The sequence below is a fragment of the Ylistrum balloti genome, unplaced genomic scaffold, assembly GCF_031769215.1.
Source record: "Ylistrum balloti isolate Yb309-2 unplaced genomic scaffold, AGI_CSIRO_Ybal_v1 Utg370078, whole genome shotgun sequence".
Taxonomy (NCBI): Eukaryota; Metazoa; Mollusca; class Bivalvia; order Pectinida; family Pectinidae; genus Ylistrum; species Ylistrum balloti.
Window position 1 is genome coordinate 1,509,438 of NW_026782116.1, and position 22,530 is coordinate 1,531,967.

Consider the following 22,530-nt stretch of genomic DNA (forward strand, 5'->3'; position numbering starts at 1 on the left):
TTTCAGCGATAGCCGTTGCAATATCATGGTGTTCGTTGCTGTGGTTGTAGTGGTTGTTTCTGTAATTGTATACATGAAGATACGAAAAAATAAAAGGTATGCATCAAATGTATGAATATCAGTCAACTGTAAATAAATGTAAATATAAACAATGGATTAGTTTTAAAAATATTTACGTCTGGCAGTCAGTCATCATATGTTTTGATTATATTTAAAACTTTTTCCTGATAAACCGAACTTTATCTTTTTATTTACCGTTAAATGTAATACGGTATATGAAACATAGCTCACGAAAAACTTAACTTGGAATTAAAGATAGCCTATTCGTCCAAATAATTCGTTAATGACATCCCACCAGACAAATTTTCGATACTGTCAACGTCTCTAATTTGAAAAGCTGGAAATCAATAAAGTTTAAGCCGAGACCAATATCCACCAGGAAATTATATTTTCAGAATGAAATTTAGAAAATACAACACCCAGGGAAGTTCTGCTTCGATCGACATGGTCAACCCGACATTTACTTAGAAGTTCGAATCCCTCCCGCCGTCTGTCCAGTATGATATGATACCCAGTAGTTTGCCGTCCTCCACAAGCATCAAAATGAAACAACACGTGTGATCTGTCACTGGTTTTCATCGAGTTTCCTCCGTTTTTCTATAAAAAAAATTGACCCACCAATTAAAAAATTATTACTTTAACTTTGGTTGTCTATCCTACTGTTATTGATAAAGCTGTGAATGACTGTAGAATGAAATGTCCTAGTACTGATAGTAATACCCGGCCTACTTCTAACCTGTACGGGGATTTAAAGCGGCCTCATTTCTGGTAATGGAGCTCAATCGGAGTGAATCACTCGAGCAAGGTGTGAACAACACTTTTCTGCGTGTCAGTATCAATCTGTATCTGTATCTGTATCAACTCTATTTTAAAAGCATGTTATCAAGATATGTATCGGGAGTGTGAAGCAAACCCACATTGTAAAACCTGGGTTATGTCTATTAAACACGAACTTGGTTCTCTCGGTATGTCTAATTATTGGCTGTCGCAAAATAGTTTAAACACCCAACAGTTTCTTGCTTTAGCAAGGCAGAGGCTCAATGATATGTTTAAACAGGATTGTGAAGCTTTTTTCGACACTACACCGAAGTGTCTGTTTTATAAACATATTGTTGATCATGTCTGCTTACAACCTTATTTAAGTAAATGCTTTCCCCTTAAATATAAAAAGGAAATTGTAAAATTTCGTCTGTCTTCACACAACCTGTTAATAGAAGCTGGAAGACACCGAAAAATCCCCCGTAACTTAAGATTCTGCCCATTGTGTAAGTCCGACGTAGAGGATGAATTTCATTTTATTCTGAAGTGTCACTTCTTCTCAGAGTTAAGCTGTAAATATATCAAGACATACTATCGTAGGAACCCCTCTGTCTATAAATTAATCCTATTGTTATGTTATCTTCCGGAAATTCTAAAGAATTAAATAAACTACGAAAGTTCATTTACTATGCAAATTTACTGCGATCCACTTTGATGGCTAATAAATAGTCTATTGACATGTAATATTGTTCAATGTCTTTTTTGTAAAGATGTGGCCATGAATAATTACATTGTGCTATATTGATTATAGATGCACAAATTACAAGTTTGTTTCAAGTTTCAAGTTTTATAAGATTTATAATATCAACAATGTTTTGTCAAATTATTCCGAGATCAAAACGAATTTCTAGCAAAAGTGGCATTTATTTGACCACAGTTATTTCGGAGGCAGTGATACCTATCTTTGCTCTCTTCCAGTCTTTCGAGAACAAGTGGGAATTCTCGGGGATAAAAGTAATTCTCAGAGAAACGTTCGTTAATTAGACAAAGTTTCACTTGCATATCTAATTTTTGTTGCCACTGGCAGGTTTTCCCTTCTTGTTGATCATCACAACTGTACGACGTTTGAAAGTATTTACAAGTCGTACCCAGGAATAGGATTTTATATAACATAACACGGGATCTGTCATGGCTGTCGTTCACTGTGTTTGGTCTAATGATAACTAATCATATAATTTATTATATTACGGTAAGGATGCGTTACCAATAATTCATCATTTTATAGTGTATTTATATAGTGTATTTACAAGTTTCTTTTTATTTATAATTTTGATTATGCTCAAGTATCACTTTGTACATGTAATGAAGGCAACACGCTAAATATAGATAAAATCGTAATTCTGTTAGCGCTACAACGCTGTAGCTAGAATGTCCATGAACATATACAATCAGAACATATTTTCATGTTCATTTTTACCTTAAAAATATTTATATAACAACCTTGATCAGTGTGCGTAGAACATAAAGTCAACCAAACTGTAACATATATATTAGTATTTTTATGTTCTCTTCTGGAGTTATTTTATGTACGTCTGATCGTACGTTGTATATGAACATCATCAAAATCTTATGATTCGACAAGCGCATTTGATCATGTATCTGTTCAATCGCTTGTCTTTTTTTTCTTGTGATAGACAATGTGTCTCATGCTTTTTTCTTATTTCATCATCCGTATAATTGTCATTATACATACAAAATGTGTCCTATAGACCCTGAATTTGAACGTCAGTATTATGTTATGAAGCACGTGCTGTGATATTGAGTGAGGATAAAACACACTGAAGGAAATAGGTCACGTATTGGAGACATTAATTGATGATTCTTGTGGAAAAGTATTTTCGCTTATTTACCAATATACTAACCCCGCATTGTTTGAGGTTTTGAACGTTTAACTACAGATTTCTTTAATAAAATATTTACAAAGTTCCGTTCTCCTGAATTTTATGCATAGTATTTAAGAATGTTTATTTTGTAGATATTTTAACTTTTTGTCTGTTCTGACATGGAAATCTATAACAATTAAAAACCTTTAAAAATACATCCATTTGTAAGGCGTCAAAATGTAGCAAAACAAAACTGAATATTTCTGTTGTTTATGAAAGAGCTTTTTTTATTGATGATCAGGTCATAAATCGAGGATAATATAAAAATTAGAAAAATGAATAAAACCCCAAACCAGGTTAATTCACAAGTAATTTATGAAACTCGTCATCTTTTAGCTTTACCGAGGATCTCTGAAGTAACTAAATCTCGTTTTTGTTTTAAAAAACTATTAAAGTTGTGCTGGTGAGCTAAGATACCTCGATATTGTTACTTAGTATCTCAAACCATCATCTCGCTTTCCGAACTGTAAATACACTGTTGAAATATAACGAAAAATTAAACACAGCCATATGTTAATTGTTTGCTTTTCACTTACATTATAAAAACTCACTATCGGCACAAAGTTAAACATTCTTTAAAAAGGCCGACATAATTCCATACTTATAATGATACAATATCATGTGGTAAACGTATTTTATTGGAGAATATACATTGTATTTTGAGGTTATACGTATTCAAAATAGTAGAACAGTTAGCTAGATTGGTCCGAAAGATTCTTTCTTTTATTCCATATGACATATTTTTCCTGGGTCGCTGTCGACTTATATTTAAGTTTTGTAATAAAAATTTAGGATTCGGGTTTTTTTTTTTTTACTTTCCTGATAAAATTTCACTTTTTCAAATCAGTATTCACAGAATGAGTATTATTACCTTTATTTCCTCCAAAAAAGTTATAGAAAATAACACCGATTCAATTAATATTGAAAGAAAGAAACACACATACACATGTTCACATTATAATTTGTTACGCAATATACAATTATACATAAAGCACCTTTCAATAACACGTTAATTGCTTTCGACTTTTTAATCATGTAAATCCAATTGACTTTTCAAATTCAATACACATATAATCTTTTCCTTGTTTACATTACAATTATAATGTTCATCCTATATTGACATTTTTATCGAAACGTACCGAAGTATTTTTTGATAATTTACAGGACTATCTAGCCCTTTCAATTATCATCTTCATTTAAACGGTATCTGATTTCCATCATACGCACGCTACAGTAACATACTTTACAATACAATATAAAGAGGATCTGAAAACCAGCTATAGTAATTCCTTCAAGAACATGGTATAATGAAACAAACAGCAATCAATCATGATAAAGATTCTTGATTAAAATAAACACATCCGGATGCTTTGCTAATCTATAAATAGATTTTTTTAAAATCCGATACTCGGAATACCTCTAGTGTTTAGATGACATATATTGTATACCACAGAGTGTCCCATAAAGTGAACCTAAACTCAACGAGCCACAGCCACACAAATATGTGACAAGTGCCGCTACAAGATTAAGCCTTTCACACTCGTGTAAATCATCAAAACGACCAGGTTTATAATTATTACAGCATGGCAATGTCTAAGGTAACGGATGTGATTGCAGACCTTCCTGTGGCTGTGAAGGTTGCAGGCGGGGTTGTACTTACAGGGGCAGTTCTGGCAGGTGTGGTGAGAGGAATCAAGGCGTGTCGAAGTGGCAGGTAAACGTTTAAAAGTGGCATTATCTTATGAAATACCATACATGATATAGACGCTGTGTTCACCTGAAACTAAATAGAAAACAGAAATATATTTATCTGTAAAACGAACATGCTTACTAGTTTTTACATTTTGAAAGCTGACAATCTACAACTGATAAAGCTGAACATGCTTTCTGGTTTTTCCACTCAAGTACGATCTCCTTCTCTTACTCATTTGCGAGGTCTCCTTACATCGGTCTCGGCAGACTTCCATCATAGGTTGGGAGGCGTGTTATTTTTCTTTAATTATTGTTTTTGTCAATTGTGTTTGTTTCCATAGGAAAGAATATCCACGAGATACCATTGTTATCCACCAGATTGGACGTGGTCCTTACGTGCCCAGTCTCACGTGCTATGCTATTAAATTAGAGACATATTTCCGGATGGAAGGTATTCCCTACCAGGTATATGTTTGTAGGGGGCATTATTTTGAAATGATATTATTCAAGATTTAAAGGAGATTCGAACAATTACATTGTTATCTTGAAAAAACCAATCGATTTTTCCCTCTTCGATTGTCTGCATAACCTTTAGTAAAAGATGCTGGTCCATCCAGGCAAAATGCGAAAATAAAAATACCGAATTGATCGTTTGGCATTTCTGCAGGTAGAACATAGTTTATCTAGGAGAAGCAAGAAAACAGGAAAAATTCCATTTTTGGAATACAACGGAGAAGAAATTCCAGATAGCGAGTTTATACTTGAGTTCCTCAGTAAGGAGAAGAATTTTGACTTGAACAAGGGTCTAACCCCGGAACAGATTGGAATTGGCAGAGCCTTCCAGAAAATGTTTGAGGAAAATACGTATTGGTAGGTAACCATCTCACTACATAATCCAACAAAACAGCTTGATTCAGCCAACCTGCCTTGTTAAGTCCCGTTTACTTCCCTCAAATCCTGATGTTCTATGAGTTTGTGTGGTATGTGTTATATAGAAATTGAATTATTGCGGTTGATAGCTAAAGTAAGCTAAAATAGATCGTACTGCAAACAGAATTAAGCTATGACGGTAACTTATTTATGAATGCTTTCATGCTTTTATTCAAGGGGTTGGCGTATATAAGTAATATATCGATGTACTGTAAATAAAACAGCACGAAATTCCAGTATTATAGCGGGGCTTCAAAACCAATTGTGTTTTTGTTATTTCTCGTTGCTATTTTCTTCATTGTTAGCAAGTCGAATGAGCGAGGTTATTGCTGGTGTCCCAAAATTGATTAAGTGATATTGAACCTGGAGCAGCAGAATTACATACAATACAACAGCCTTAATTAAGGATGCTGCTGTTACTACAGTAGACCAGCATCTGATCTTGAATATTCCATATCTTCCTAGTAGCATTCCTGCTTTCCAATACTTACAGTAGCTGTTCCAAATATCAGGATTTCCTTCATTTACAACACGAAATGTCCGGGACGCAAGCTTTTGGAAATCATTAGCAAATTAGCGATCTTGTAGAGACACGTCCTATGTGATATTTTTAACTTTTAACCGTTTCTCATTTCCAAAATTTTATATTACAATGAGGTAGTCTATTAAAATGTGTATAATGGGAGAAATTTCTGAAGTAACGAAGTATTTTCAGATTTCCATGGTGTCCCTGATTTCGTACCCAGTCATTATTTCACCATTTTCCCTACAACAGAAAAAGAATTAATCATTTTATCGTCGTTATAATTCATACTTAATCATTGAGTTGAAGTGTATGGTTAACGTATTTCTGATTTTGTAGGTGTCTTGCGGCAGATCGATATGTTCTTGACGAAACCAATGGAGTTTGGAAGAATTATAAAATCCCTTCACTTTTGGCGTAAGTTGTATAACACGTCGTCGACTTTGTTTACAGTATGTATTTGATAATGCTTGTAAATACTATTCATAATAATAATGATAATAACACTGAATACAATTTCAGGACATTGGATGGATATCTATCCGACAGCATTACTGACAGCATATTGAATGGAACAATTGTTATGATACTCAATATTATTAGAACCAAGATTTATTTCTGATAAAATTAAACTTATGTGTGTATCGAATACTAACAGATGCTTCAATTTACGAGAATTTTTTTTCTGTTTCCAGGCTATTTTTGAAGCGTGGTTTACGCAAAAGGTTTTACGAACAAGGTGTATTACGTCATACACCAGAGGAAATACGTCACATTTTGTCGACAGACCTCAAAGCACTGTCCTATTTCCTCGGTAAATATAAAAAAAAATACCTTAAACAACTTATGAATTATTTCATTATGTTTTTAGGCTAAACATACTCAGTACGAATAGCCTATTGCGATGGCCTTTCAGACAAAATTTACCGATCCTGGCCTTCTTATTGGCTGAAATATCGAAAAGAGTTAGAGCCCTCTAGCGGCAATTTTCTGCGTAAATGATGTCGCGATCTTTCAAATCGCTATTTTCATTTAATATTGTTTTATTATTATTTTTTGTCATTTTTAATTATATTAATGAGAGTTCTTTTGAATACTACTTATGTTGCTTGTAGCATATTATACCTCTTGATAACATTAGAGTTTGATTATATCATATTGGGGCAGGAGGAAGCTAGACATTAATATAAGTATACTTATTACAGTTTGTCTTAGTTTTAAATAGTATTACCACTATATGCGATAGTTTTTAATATATCTATAGGTTAATGGTATACAGTAAAACCGTAATCGTTTGTGTATGAGAGGAAATGTATCTGTTTTAATCTTGAATTTAGGATCGAAGAAATTTCTGTTCGGTGACAAAGCGTGCAAATTTGACTGTTCAATCTTTGGAATCCTGGCAGAGATGAAATGGGCATCATTTGGAGGTTTTTCATTATCCGTCATAAAAGGTAACAATTGTCACCATTTTATAACGCGGTCGATATCAGAAGAATTCACCTCGGTTTTATTGTGATACCCAATAGTGTCTGTTTCTCTCGAAATTCAGTGGGAAATGAAAGAAACCTTTATTGATCAAATGAAGAGAAAGGAAGCCGTTAATGTTAACCCAGTCTTCTGAAAGGAAACATCTAGATACAATTGTAGCAAAAATTATGTATTCCTGTCCGGTTTGACAGATGATGAAACTTGATTCGGATGTCTTGACCTTATTAACATTTTTTATTCAGTGTCGCTCAAACATTTTCCATGTTGCTAACCATACTCACTCACACATTTCCTTGAATCAGTTGAATCTTATCTGATTGCGGCTGTCATCAGAAAAATATGGAATGATTGTAAAGATTTGAAACCTATGCTAGATGTTAAATTATTTCTGTTGAAAGTGGTCTACTAATTCCAACAATATGTTTATAAAACCACATACATGTTATAAATACCTTTTTTTAGATCTTGCTTATTTTGAATTCTGTCAATTTATACTATTTCCAAAGTGATATATCATGTCGTCCTTATGTGTATTTAATTAAAAATGATACACGGAAGAAATCTCGTATACTTCAAAAGATTTGAATGTTTCTGTCTCCCTACAGAGTACCCCAACCTCTGTGACTACTGTGAGCGTATGAAGGAAGCGTTTTGGCCGGACTGGGAGGAGATTATACAGAAAGACTGTACCAAGTAATGCCGGGCTAATAAAAATGACTTTACTCACCGTATAAAGGTGGCCCAATACTGTTGTACAATTTTGAAATCTGATACTCGGCTGTTTCGCTTGTTTAGACAAACATATTCTGTCTGGAGCTTTTTATTATTTAGCTATTGTCTGATGATCGAAGTGTCTACTACAGAACTCCCGTGTTTTGACTGAAGTGTCCGGTTTAGAACCAAGCTCAGTGTTTAATGAGACTGAAGTGTCCGGTTTAGAACCAAGCTCAGTGTTTATTGAGACTGACGTGTCCGGTTTAGAACCAAGCTCAGTGTTTATTGAGACTGACGTGTCCGGTTTAGAACCAAGCTCAGTGTTTATTGAGACTGAAATATTCAGTCTTGTTTGATTCTCCATGACTTGATGACTGATATACCTAGTTGATAAGACAGAAGTTAGTTTTATTTTGTTATAAAAGTATTTATTAAACTGTAGTTTATCACACCAAACTGTTAAAATATATTTTGTGTCTACTTCTTCAAACGGAAGTGGATTAAATTATATTTCATCAAATCTGAGTTAAATTGTATTTCATCAATCAAAGCGGAGTTGAATATATTTTATTTCGTTATAAAGACTTGAATTGGTTAGATGAACGTTTTTAATATAAACCTAAGATTACTGAAAATCGGGACGAAATGTTATCACTTTATCAACACATACAGAGATTACTGGTGTAAATAACTCAGTCTTATATATTAAATATTTAAGATAAATCCCTGAACTCAAATTCGAAATTAAAAAAAATAAAACTGGTTTGTTTCTATGATGGATTAATAAAATGTTCTAGATGATTTTAAATCTCTGGCTAGTGGGCGATACATACCACTTAAATAACGGTATTTCTAAGTAGTGTCCAGTTCTGTCAGTGTTAAATTTGTTGGAGTATACAACATAAGACAAAAAAATGATGATAAAAAGAATTAACACATAGTAATTTGTTATTATTAACTGTGACATACAGAGTGCAGGGAGCAGACGTATTGGGGATTTTAGCGAACAAAAACTCGAAATCCTTGTTCCTATCTAATACATGTATTTTAGTTCATCTCACTGGCCAATATTCCATTTTTGTGTAATGTGAAGACAGATGTCTTTGATCCTCGTGTATTGGGTGGGATGGTTTCGTTTGGACTGACCTAGATCTGCCTAACCTTACATGGTGATTAAAGGAGAAACATACTTACTCTGATAATTTTCAGTGATATTGTGTAGATATTTCATTTGTTTAGATGGTTTCCTAGTTTGATTCATTACGATTTCGGATCTCGATTTTACTGACGTGTTGATATAAGGGTGCCGACCCTGTCACGTTGCATGTGCACAATCAATATTCCAAATGATAAACAATAGGAGTCAAAATTACTATATATTCACTACCTGTCGTTATCTTTACAGTTCAACACTGCTGCTTCCGCGGTTTGTAACATTTAAATATAAAATGCTTTGGTATTCGTACATTATATGTACCAATGGTGATATTCTTTCTATTAAATAAACACTTACTTTAATACTAAACAAAAACTTCAAGGACGCAACAATATAATGTGTCCTTGTACGACTGTTTTCCGCTGACTTGTAAATGAGACTACTAAATGATAGTGGTACGGACAGGATATCATATTTCGCTCGGTTGACTACAAGGAATAAAAGCAAAGTATGATATCCTAATGGATTGCCCCCCAATATGTAGCGCACCTGTTTTGGCACGAGGTGCACGTGTAGCTGGTGACAGAGCAACTAAGTTCCGAGCAATGTACTGGTCTAGGACGGTCGATTTTTTTCTGACATTATATATTTATATATTGTATGATATACCAGTATTATTTATAGGAATGTGAGAATAGTTATACATTATTTTAAAGGACCATCAGCCTTATCGACCAGTCTAACAAAGGATTTTCATTATATATAAATACACGTACTGGTATCACTTGAACAGTCTATGGGGGTTTTGTTGTTTTACCATAGGGTGGGAAATTGGAGAAATACGGTAGGATATCAGGTTTGGATGCGTGATGTGACGCCTACGGCTCTAAATGTGTGTTTCCAACACAGTACCTGACACGTGCTTTATTGGTTTTGTACAACAACGTTTAATATATCACATGTCGTGCATTCAATTCCGTCAACTAAGTTGAATCGTATATGCAAATACAGAATGCAATACAATTGATTTATTCTGACAAATACAGTAACATTGTATATTTATTTTGAAAAAGCACGACATGTTAAAATCAATATAACTCAAAAAATAAGTCTTTGCTTGCGCAGTTTTTGAAATGTGAAAGCATAAAAGCATGTGGCGATTTACGAACGACAGTTAATACCTGAACCTATTATGCCCAAGAAGTAGCAAATAGGAAAATGATAAGTAGCAATAAATCCACCTAAAAAACAAATAGAAGCAGAAAAATTACAAATACGATGACGAACACCGATGTAGGACTCCTTTATCATGCTATTTAAGATTATGTTGTAAATGTACTAGCAATCCATCTTTCAAGAAAACCTTTCGGAAGAAATAAGTAAACACCACAGGAGGAGAAAGGAGGAAATGTACAATCGGTGATAGAAAGTTTACAATATAAGATAATCGAAATCGTCAAAGATATTATTCTCCTTAGTGGGGTAAGTCGTCCCAGTTTGTCACGTTGGGACATCATCGTCGAGGTCTGTGGCGTTCTGTTGATTTAATTCTGGTAATCGCAAAACTGCAACTTTATTGTGATATGATTAAGGAAGTGATTTCAATCGAAAATTGTGAAAACGACATACAGAAGAAAAGAATTATGTAAAGATAGCAATTAATTTTAAAATAATTTACGCTTGCAATTTTTATGTTACATTCACAAAGGACAACACAATATTCATCTGGCGTGTTTTCATTTCATTGACACGATTTATAGGAATATTTATCTTCAAAGATTAAAATATATTTAACTACATGCGAAATCATTTTGTATTGCGGTATTAAAAAGACCGGGGGATGATGATGCGGGGTATGCATCCGCCCCGACATATATGAAACATTTCACGCGGGACCACTTCTACTTCACTTCTAGATCAAATAAAAACGCCTGCCATTATTTCACACATATATGAATATGTTAAGATCTTTTAACACATTTTAGAAATGAACGTTTAATTGAAAATAATCCCTTAATATGACGCCCCCTAAAAAATTTAATTATAAGGTATTGTATGAGGAATTTATAGCTTAATTACAGTCATATGTTTTTGAACGTTACATAATCACGTTGAGGAAAAATGACGAGTTAAATCATTTCAACACTGTTTTCACGATTTGTCCGGGTGCCTTCGTCATCAAGACTTTTGACTTCTGTACATCCATGAACAATCTCGAGAATAAAACGACAAATTTTAACGTTACCCAGTAAATCTACAAGCAGACTATATATATATATAGATGAGCATTTTCTGTCCTAGTGGTTCATTTGCATACAACATTTGTTGGTGGTCTGCACAAAGACAGACTCCGTCTCCCCATCCCCTCTGTATCTGTCCCTGAGAAACGATAAACTGAACAAGCAAACACCAACACTCTGTCTAGACCATTGAAACAGGAGAATATGTGATCACAAAGCGCAAAACCAATTTCTTCTTAATGCCTTGAGTGTTGATTTGGAGTTGTTAATAATGTTTTAAGCTGAGGGGTATATTTTCACATTATGAGTTAACTTCGGTCAACAATACAATAACGGAACTACGGACTTTTCTTTCTATGTAATCTACCACGAAATAGACACCTGTCTCATTATTGTGGTGTCTGTTATTCTCTATGTTAGAAAGCAGTATGATAAAGAGCCTAGCTGATAGATGGTATATATATATATATATATATATGCACCTTTCTATCAAAATTTAGAATTTGATCGATAGAGTCAAATGATAATTAAACTGCATCATACAGCTGTTTCGTTCTTCAAAGACTCGTCAGTGATGCTACATCATACAGCTGTTTCGTTCTTCAAAGACTCGTCAGTGACGCTACATCATACAGCTGTTTCGTTCTTCAAAGACTCGTCAGTGATGCTACATCATACAGCTGTTTCGTTCTTCAAAGGTTCGTCAGTGACGCTACATCATACAGCTGTTTCGTTCTTCAAAGACTCGTCAGTGACGCTACATCATACAGCTGTTTCGTTCTTCAAAGACTCGTCAGTGATGCTACATCATACAGCTGTTTCGTTCTTCAAAGACTCGTCAGTGATGCTACATCATACAGCTATTTCGTTCTTCAAAGACTCGTCAGTGATGCTAAGGGCTAAAATTTTGAAACCTTGGAGACAACCGAGGAAAATCAAAATTGATAGATAAAAAGATCAAATTTTAGATGTAGAAATGTAGTAGTCTGGTGAGCTCATTATCATCAGTTTCGTCATATAATTTCAATAGAACGCTAAGTACACATGTATTATATTAAGTAAAACATCATGTATGGACTAAAAAGTCCTCCAGCTGTGTCTACCGAAGATTGTACAAGAAGCACACAAATTAATAATAACTTTCAATTCAAATTAAACATTTAATACAGAATAAGCACAAAAAATTAATCGAACTGCATCATATGCACATTTTTACCCAAAGGTCAAAAATTGCATATCTCCATAGCAACTTACTTCTAGTGGCAGTTTGACAGGTATTCATATCGAAACAACACTTTATCTGCAGTGAATATTTTGACGACTTTTATGACAAACCTATTTTGATAAAGTTGTGTTTATCATTCAGTCAGCGATGATGGTAATTGATTTGGCATCAATTATTCAAAGGTAATCAGGTTACATCAGGTGATTTCCAGTACGGCGGCATAGTATTGAATAAGTGCTTCCTGTAGGTTCAGATTCAAGACTACACACTGAAGGAAGCAATCGACAGTTATGGCGTTACTACAATCGAAGTGTGATTACGATGTCGGGAAAGTTAGGGAAATGAATTGCTGATTGAATAACTATTAAAACATAAAAATCAATATAAAACGTATTGATATCTAGAAAGGATATGTATTTGTGTGGTTATTGTGTCGTGTGGTGAGGATTAACACATATACCATGAACGTTTCGGGCAATTCCAGTTCCTCAATCTTGACTAACAGAACGGAACATAACAATGGTTTTGATTTTGACGTTTTTCTCTTTGCCATGTATGGAGTTCTACTTCCGGTCATCGTGGCTTTCGGGTACATTGGAAACATATTGACAGCTATAGTGCTATGGAAAAAGGAAATGGCGTCCGCGAATAACATCCTTCTACGTGCCCTGGTTTTGAGCGACATGACTATGATAACAAATCTGTTCATGTTTTTATCTCTACCAGTACTGTTTTCTAGATTACTGGATTACGACCTTGTTATAAATGTGATATATAACCAAGGGTTCCCAATCATTAATTACCTAGGTATGACTTCACAGCAATGTAATGAGTATGTTCTTGTAGCCATCTCTGTGGAGCGCTACATCGCCGTCTGTCAGCCACTCAAGTACGCCCATTATAAAAGTAAACGAAAGACCATCATTCTCGTGTGTGGGATTATCACTTTTTCTTTCCTTTACAACATTCCTCGTCTGTTTGCATCAACAGTCCGACCCACTACATGCATGAACGTAAATTCCTCTTTAACATGTTATGAAAATCTTAGTACAAAATTCGGGGAAAGCTATTTCTACCAGGAAGTGTATTCAGTATGGATGTATGGTGCCGCATATTTTGTGTTTCCTCTCGTTGTGCTGTTTATAATGAATATTTTTATTCTAAAAGAACTGACAAAGATGAGGAGAATACGTCAGAACCTTGGTGTTATCAATTCACCAAACGCAAAGAAAGACAGCATTTCTCTTAGTCTAGTCATCATCATGACAGTGTTCGGCGTCGTCCAAACTCTAGGCTTTTTCAATCAGTTTTTGACCAATGCGTCAGGTCCATCTATCTTCAGAGAAACTGTCAATACTTTGTATGGAATCAATTCTAGCGTTAATATTTTGATTTATGTTGTTGTAGGGAAGAAATTTAGAAGGAACGTCTCCGACCTTTTCAAGACGTGTTTGTTTTGTTCTGCGTTTCGTAAACATTCATCTGAACATTATCAAGTGTCAGAACTTGTCAGGGTTAGAATTTGAAAACGATTTTCGTTGAATTCCAAACTCATTTTGTTTGTATTATTCACCAAAATAGCCACGTGTTTATTTGTAACACAACGGAATTCCTTTCATGTAAATGTTCACACGATCACATCATCATACGTTTAATTAAAAAATGCGGTTTTACCAACCTGATATTGTGAGTTTCATTTCATTTCAAAACCCAACAAAATGATTTTATAGGATTGAACAGAATTGTTTTTCAGTGATAAGTAATGACAATTATCTAACACGTGATCAGGTGTCAATCGGAGGTTACCAGCAATAAATGATTTACGGTAATTTACTATCATGTCAATAATTCATTATTATGACTATGTTGTGGCTAGGAACGATATTGTAACGAGTTCCATCTATTCTAACTTTCTATGTTAAATTTGTTTTTTCAAAAATTGATAGAAAAGAAATAAAGCTATTGCAGTTTAGTCTACCTGTATTGACCAAATTAAGTGCATATACTTAATAAATTAATTATACTATTGCACATGCATATGGTTCTATGGGGATTTGAACAGCTTAGGGCAGTTGATATACATTTCATGGGAATGGGAAGAGCTTAGAAATTTATACACTAGTGTAGCTAGATAGTAACTGTTTTCGATCACCTTTGGAATTTCCTCCTATGCTTCAAGATTTATATTCTTATCATAACTGACCATTCCTTAAAGGACGAAACACCTGTTTCATACGGTTTAATTCATTATTTGACTTAACTCTTAACTTAACATCAAACTCTAAATTGTATTAAAGATAGTATTGACATTTTGTCTTTTATACAACTTTTAATAGTGTTTTATAGTCGGTGAACAATTTTTAAAAAGTGTATGCTAAGAATATCATTATTTCTTAATGATGAAAAATGAGGGAAAATATATGTTGCAGCTTTACATAGAACATGTTCAATTCCCTTTCTTTTATCTGCCTGAAATAACGATTATATAAACACTTCAAACGATAATTCTTCAGCTTCAATAGCACAAAAAAAGTACTCAGATTCATTTTTAAAGCATTTTGGACGGAGGAGAAAATCGCACTATCATATAATGTGAATAACCAATAGTGCAGGGTTTTATCTTAGGCCGAGGATGTGTTCTATGAAATGATATAACTTATTTCGTGTGATGAGCTGTTGTGAAATAAACATAATCGTTCATCCATTCAAAATATTTGAACTACACGTCATTAACAAAACAGTAATATATCTCACGAGATTGTACAGAAGTTTACAGGGATATTGTGGATACCATTAAAACAATTGCTCGGTGTCCCTGTAGAGTTTCAATAGCGCTGTGGTTGTTATGTTGGTAGGAATGACTTATGTGGCCATCAACCTTCCTAGTGTCTTCCGATAGTTCATTTACCACTTTGGGAATATTCGCCGGCAATAGAGATTACAATCCAATATATAACATTCTTTAATGTATTGATGACAATAATCCTCATGCGTTACTGACAGAGGTCTGATATTAATTCTGCTCAGTTGGTACACAATTTGTAAGGATAGACAAAACACATGATACATATAAATCCCTTCACAAGTGAATATTTAGACATGTAGGAATAAGGTTACAGATTTCGATAATGGACAAAAAACAGTTCATTTATGTCTAGAAATTCGACAAAGTCAATACTTCAATATATACCTATAGAGAAATATTTCGACAAATTAAGAATAGAAAACTGGTGCTATAGTTGTGTCATACATTCACAATAGATCAGAAGGATATATACACATATTAATGTAGTGTCTGAACGAATCAGTATATCAAATTTCCCCTTCCTACAGAAAAAGTATTCATTCACAAATGCAAGACCATATATGTGTGCTATGTCTCCTTTATAATAAAGCATTTAAGTTCGCGAGCCAAAATTGTACAATTTACATGTATAGAACTATATATGTAAAAAAAATCATTTGTTAACATTGGAACTAGTGTTAATCACAGGGACCAAACCAACTAAGGCTAGCACAAGCACGGAATTGAAATATTCAAACGAAATAACATATTCGTAAATCATTGGCATTATTTTTTTTATTGGAAAACGATACATGCCATTTTCATTAAAATAATGATTACATATTTCAATCATCTTGGCACAAGTCATCAACCTGTCACCACGAAGGCACAGGACGACATATCATCTGCTTTTAAAACTGGATGCGCAGTGAATATGTCGTCAGAACACTGAAGTTCGTTGATGAGACAACGCCAAATAATAGGGATAATAAGAGAGTCAATGGGACACAAACCTGTAATTATCTAAAGCGCAATGTGTCATTTCCCCCGTGGATTGCCGGAGTAGTAGACATCGTTACCATGAACGTTACTCTTCAAATCAACGTTTCTGTTAATAGTAGTAATGAAACGGTAGATTCTGAGGCTCTTTCAAGTTTTTTGTCAGGGAATAGATTTGTCTTATACGGAATAGTATTCCCAATCATCGTATCTTTCGGGTACCTGGGCAACATACTGACAGCTATTGTGCTATGGAAAAAGGAAATGGCTTCCACGAATAACATCCTCCTCCGTGCGCTGGTTCTTTCCGATATTGCTATGCTTACAATAGGTCTCATTGCTCTGTCATGTCCCATGTTGTTGATGAAAGCGTTGGACTATGACCTTGTCATAAACGTGCTTAATAGTTTAGGATTTTCGACAATTAATTATTTTATGATGACCTCACAGCAATTTAATATATATATCCTCGTGTCCATCTCTGTGGAGCGCTACATTGCAGTTTGTCAGCCACTCAAGTACGCCCATTATAAAAGTAAACGAAAGACCATCATTCTCGTGTGTGGGATTATCACTTGTTCTATCCTTTACAACATTCCTCGTCTGTTTGCATCAACAGTCCGACCCACTACATGCATGAACGTAAATTCCTCTTTAACATGTTATGAGTTGCTATACACAAACTTCGGGGAAAGCTATTTCTTCCAGGAAGTGTATTTGGTATGGATATATGGTGGAACGTATTTTGTTCTTCCACTTGCTGTGTTGCTAGTTATGAATATTTTTATTATAAAAGAACTGGAAAAGATGATGAAGATGCGTAAAAGCCTTGGTGTTATCAATTCACCTAACGCAAAGAAAGACAGCATTTCACTTAGTCTTGTCATAATTATGACAGTGTTCGGCGTGGTCCAAACTCTAGGCTTTTTCAACCAGTTCCCAAACTTAATGGCCGACGATATTGACAAGAAAACCTACGGAATGATAGTCAACACACTGTATGCAGTTAACTCGAGTATCAATATTTTGATCTATGTAGCTGTGGGAAAGAAATTCAGGAGGCACGTCGCAGAGCTTTTAAAGGAATGTTTTCATTGTTCTTCTTGCGTTGCAGTTTCCTCCCAACATTATCAGGTGACAGAGGTTACCAGCAGCAGACTTTGAGTACTTTATTAGAGGTAAACCAGCAGCAGACATTGAATACTTTATTAGAGACTTACCAACATCAGACTTTGAGTACTTTATTAGAGACTTACCAACATCAGACTTTGAGTACTTTATTAGAGACTTACCAACATCAGACTTTGAGTACTTTATTAGAGGTAAACCAGCAGCAGACTTTGAGTACTTTATTAGAGGTAAACCAGCAGCAGACTTTGAGTACTTTATTAGAGGTAAACCAGCAGCAGACTTTGAGTACTTTATTAGAGGTAAACCAGCAGCAGACTTTGAGTACTTTATTAGAGGTAAACCAGCAGCAGACTTTGAGTACTTTATTAGAGACTTACCAACAGCAGACTTTGAGTACTTTATTAGAGACTTACCAACAGCAGACTTTGAGTACTTTATTAGAGGTAAACCAGCAGCAGACTTTGAGTACTTTATTAGAGACTTACCAACATCAGACTTTGAGTACTTTATTAGAGACTTACCAACATCAGACTTTGAGTACTTTATCAGAGGTAAACCAGCAGCAGACTTTGAGTACTTTATTAGAGGTAAACCAGCAGCAGACTTTGAGTACTTTATTAGAGGTAAACCAGCAGCAGACTTTGAGTACTTTATTAGAGGTAAACCAACAGCAGACTTTGAGTACTTTATTAGAGGTAAACCAGCAGCAGACTTTGAGTACTTTATTAGAGACTTACCAACATCAGACTTTGAGTACTTTATTAGAGGTAAACCAGCAGCAGACTTTGAGTACTTTATTAGAGGTAAACCAGCAGCAGACTTTGAGTACTTTATTAGAGTTAAACCAACAGCAGACTTTAAGTATTTTATTAGAGACTTACCAACAGCAGACTTTGAGTACTTTATTAGAGACTTACCAACAGCAGACTTTAAGTACTTTATTAGAGGTAAACCAGCAGCAGACTTTGAGTACTTTATTAGAGGTAAACCAGCAGCAGACTTTGAGTACTTTATTAGAGGTAAACCAGCAGCAGACTTTGAGTACTTTATTAGAGGTAAACCAGCAGCAGACTTTGAGTACTTTATTAGAGGTAAACCAGCAGCAGACTTTGAGTACTTTATTAGAGACTTATCAACAGCAGACTTTGAGTACTTTATTAGAGGTAAACCAACAGCAGACTTTGAGTACTTTATTAGAGGTAAACCAGCAGCAGACTTTAAGTACTTTATTAGAGACTTACCAACAGCAGACTTTAAGTATTTTATTAGAGACTTACCAACAGCAGACTTTGAGTACTTTATTAGAGACTTACCAACAGCAGACTTTGAGTACTTTATTAGAGGTAAACCAGCAGCAGACTTTGAGTACTTTATTAGAGGTAAACCAACAGCAGACTTTGAGTACTTTATTAGAGGTAAACCAGCAGCAGACTTTGAGTACTTTATTAGAGGTAAACCAGCAGCAGACTTTGAGTACTTTATTAGAGGTAAACCAGCAGCAGACTTTGAGTACTTTATTAGAGGTAAACCAGCAGCAGACTTTGAGTACTTTATTAGAGACTTACCAACATCAGACTTTGAGTACTTTATTAGAGACTTACCAACATCAGACTTTGAGTACTTTATTAGAGGTAAACCAGCAGCAGACTTTGAGTACTTTATTAAAGTTAAACCAACAGCAGACTTTGAGTACTTTATTAGAGACTTACCAACAGCAGACTTTGAGTACTTTATTAGAGGTAAACCAGCAGCAGACTTTGAGTACTTTATTAGAGGTAAACCAGCAGCAGACTTTGAGTACTTTATTAGAGGTAAACCAGCAGCAGACTTTGAGTACTTTATTAGAGGTAAACCAGCAGCAGACTTTGAGTACTTTATTAGAGGTAAACCAGCAGCAGACTTTGAGTACTTTATTAGAGGTAAACCAGCAGCAGACTTTGAGTACTTTATTAGAGTTAAACCAACAGCAGACTTTGAGTACTTTATTAGAGACTTACCAACAGCAGACTTTGAGTACTTTATTAGAGGTAAACCAGCAGCAGACTTTGAGTACTTTATTAGAGTTAAACCAACAGCAGACTTTGAGTACTTTATTAAAGTTAAACCAACAGCAGACTTTGAGTACTTTATTAGAGGTAAACCAACAGCAGACTTTGAGTACTTTATTAGAGGTAAACCAACAGCAGACTTTGAGTACTTTATTAGAGGTAAACCAGCAGCAGACTTTGAGTACTTTATTAGAGGTAAACCAGCAGCAGACTTTGAGTACTTTATTAGAGACTTACCAACATCAGACTTTGAGTACTTTATTAGAGGTAAACCAGCAGCAGACTTTGAGTACTTTATTAAAGACTTATCAACAGCAGACTTTAAGTACTTTATTAGAGGTAAACCAGCAGCAGACGTTAGGTACTTTATTAGAGGTTTACCGACAGCAGACTTTGAGTACTTTATTAGAGCTTTTGTTGGAGATATATCAAGAACAGAGTTTGAGAGTTTTTGTTGGAGACATACCAAGAACAGACTTTGTGTGTTTTTGTTGGAGATATACCAAGAACAGACTTTGTGAGTTTTTGTTGGAGATATACCAAGAACAGACTTTGTGTGTTTTTGTTAGAGATATATCAAGAATAGACTTTGTGTGTTTTTGTCGGAGATATATCAAGAATAGACTTTGTGTGTTTTTGTTGGATATACATACCAAGAATAGACTTTGTGTGTTTTTGTTGGAGGTATACCAAGAACAGACTTTGTGTGCCCATATCGGTGATTTACCAAGAACAGACTCTGTGTGCCCATATCGGTGATTTACCAAGAACAGACTTGTGTGCCCATATCGGTGATTTACCAAGAACAGACTTTGTGTGCCCATATCGGTGATTTACCAACACCGTACATTGATTGCTCTTATTGAAGTTCTGGAAATTTTAAAGTTTATTTTTAATATTGTACATTCCAAACAAACAACCAACTTGCGTAAATTAAATTTAATGTAAATGTGTAGTATTATGTTTTAATATCGCTAGGATAATCAGCTTTTTATCATTCTGCTGTGATGGAGTTTGCGCAAGCTAAATGATGTACCAAATAATTTGTACTTTACATTTTTAATTCAACGGGATCCGTGTTCGATGTTTAACACAATTTTTTTAAAATTCTTATATATATAAATAATTGGAAAACAAACAAATGCTGTACAATAAATGTAGTTTAGTAATGTTGATATTGACAACCAATCCAGGCACTGGAACTTCACCTTGTCCTTGCCCTTCTACCTGGTTGTAAGGGTGATTGATATCCTTGTGTTCTAGCACTTTAATTGCTTCATCGGAAAAAGTATTATGAAATGATTGTGTGTTGCTGTTGTGAATGTTACGGTTGCTTGTTTTGTCCTGTATAACACAGGCATCAAATCATTTGTCGGATCACTATCCATGACGAACCAATTTCCTCAAGAAGTCATGTCAATCCTTAGTAAAAAAATCAACTTAAATTATGTATTCAAATTTAAAAACGAGGGCAAAATAAGAACAAAAGACTGATGAAATCAGATATACTTGAACATGTAAAAGAAGAATAGGAATATTATCTGGTAGAGTATGGTGCTTCATAATGTCATTCTCCGATGAGAAATACGTGTAAAAATAAATGAATGATATATCTGAATATCCACAGTATCAAAAACATATTACAGCATAGAGGGTGTACTAAGACGATCACATATACAATGGTGGGAGTAAGATATTTTCTTATAAATACTTCAAACTACATATAATATATCTTCCGTTTTGCTTCCTTAATAAGTTTCACACGTTTCCTATTGTTGTGTTGCTACATACATTTTTTTCTTGCATTTTTTGTTGTTTCTTTACGATAAATCCTTTCAAAATTAATTTTCGTCGGCAGAGTTCCTATATTTGGCTTATTTTTTATCCGTCATCTGTTTTGTGTGCCTATTATGATTTTTAATGACAATCAGTAGTTTCGCGCACCCTCAAGATGATTTAATTCTTCTTCCTCCACTTGACTTCTCTAACCGTAAAATTCTGCGTTTCGATATTAGTTTATCAGGTTTTCATAACCGAGCTTTATATTCATAAATGTGCAAAACTCAGAATTCCGTGACGCTAATTTCTATAGTCCTCTTAATACACGATATCTCACCATGTTTTATCATTTACAATGATCTGTATTCTTATCACATATATTACGTTTACTTATCTCTACTTTTATTATAAAACATATTTTACATCATTTTACCGATGGATTGCTCATTGTCTACATGAAGATCAAATCTGACAGATGAAGGATCTTTCATTAATTAACAAAAGGAATATCGGATAAAATATATATAAGACAAAGAAAATTTTCGGCATATGCAATATAGTTATTTCTAGTTAGGAAAGATACTTTACCAGCAGGCTGAAAAAGACATTTCCCATCGAAGCTTATCATACGGTGTCCTCTAGTCTCATCAAATTTTCAATTTTGTATGCAAAGTTTTTTTTTCACTTGGTAAGTTCAGTTATTGCAATGAAAGGAGCTGTTTCATTTCAAACAATGTGTTTTCCCTTCACCATACACTTTTTTTAAAACATTCACTTAAATAACTTGACCTACATCAGTTTTTTACATCCTAATTAATACAAGGCATTGTCACAAAGCGAGGTAAAATGTGTACTTGTTTGTGGGCTTCACAGTTGTGTAAAACAAAGCAGTAATGGCTGTAAATAGCAGTGAAAATCTAATCAACAGCATGTTCAGGATTCATTTTTTATTATCAACAAAAAAACAGATCGTATTGAAGTCTCAAACTGCTGTTTGACTCAAGTCTTCAATATTAGTAACAAACTTATAAAAACAACACAAAACGATGCAGAAA

At 34.4% G+C, this 22,530-nt stretch overlaps 1 protein-coding gene across 1 annotated transcript; it reads left to right on the forward strand.

Annotated features, from left to right (window-relative positions):
- The first annotated feature begins 4,345 nt into the window (after positions 1–4,345).
- On the forward strand, positions 4,346–8,556 carry LOC132549814 (failed axon connections homolog). Its single transcript, XM_060213787.1, has 7 exons — positions 4,346–4,476; positions 4,796–4,919; positions 5,122–5,324; positions 6,247–6,324; positions 6,603–6,721; positions 7,245–7,361; positions 8,004–8,556. The coding sequence occupies exons 1-7, from the start codon at positions 4,346–4,348 to the stop codon at positions 8,093–8,095; spliced, it is 864 nt and encodes a 287-aa protein (XP_060069770.1). The 3' UTR covers positions 8,096–8,556.
- Positions 8,557–22,530: the final 13,974 nt, after the last annotated feature.

Bases quoted from the DNA above. Each gene is read 5' to 3' on its own strand.
- LOC132549814 (XM_060213787.1), top strand. From the start codon at position 4,346: ATGGCAATGTCTAAGGTAACGGATGTGATTGCAGACCTTCCTGTGGCT. The intron at 4,477-4,795 runs GTAAACGTTTAA...TTGTTTCCATAG, and splicing joins AAGGCGTGTCGAAGTGGCAG to GAAAGAATATCCACGAGATA. The intron at 4,920-5,121 runs GTATATGTTTGT...GCATTTCTGCAG, and splicing joins TGGAAGGTATTCCCTACCAG to GTAGAACATAGTTTATCTAG.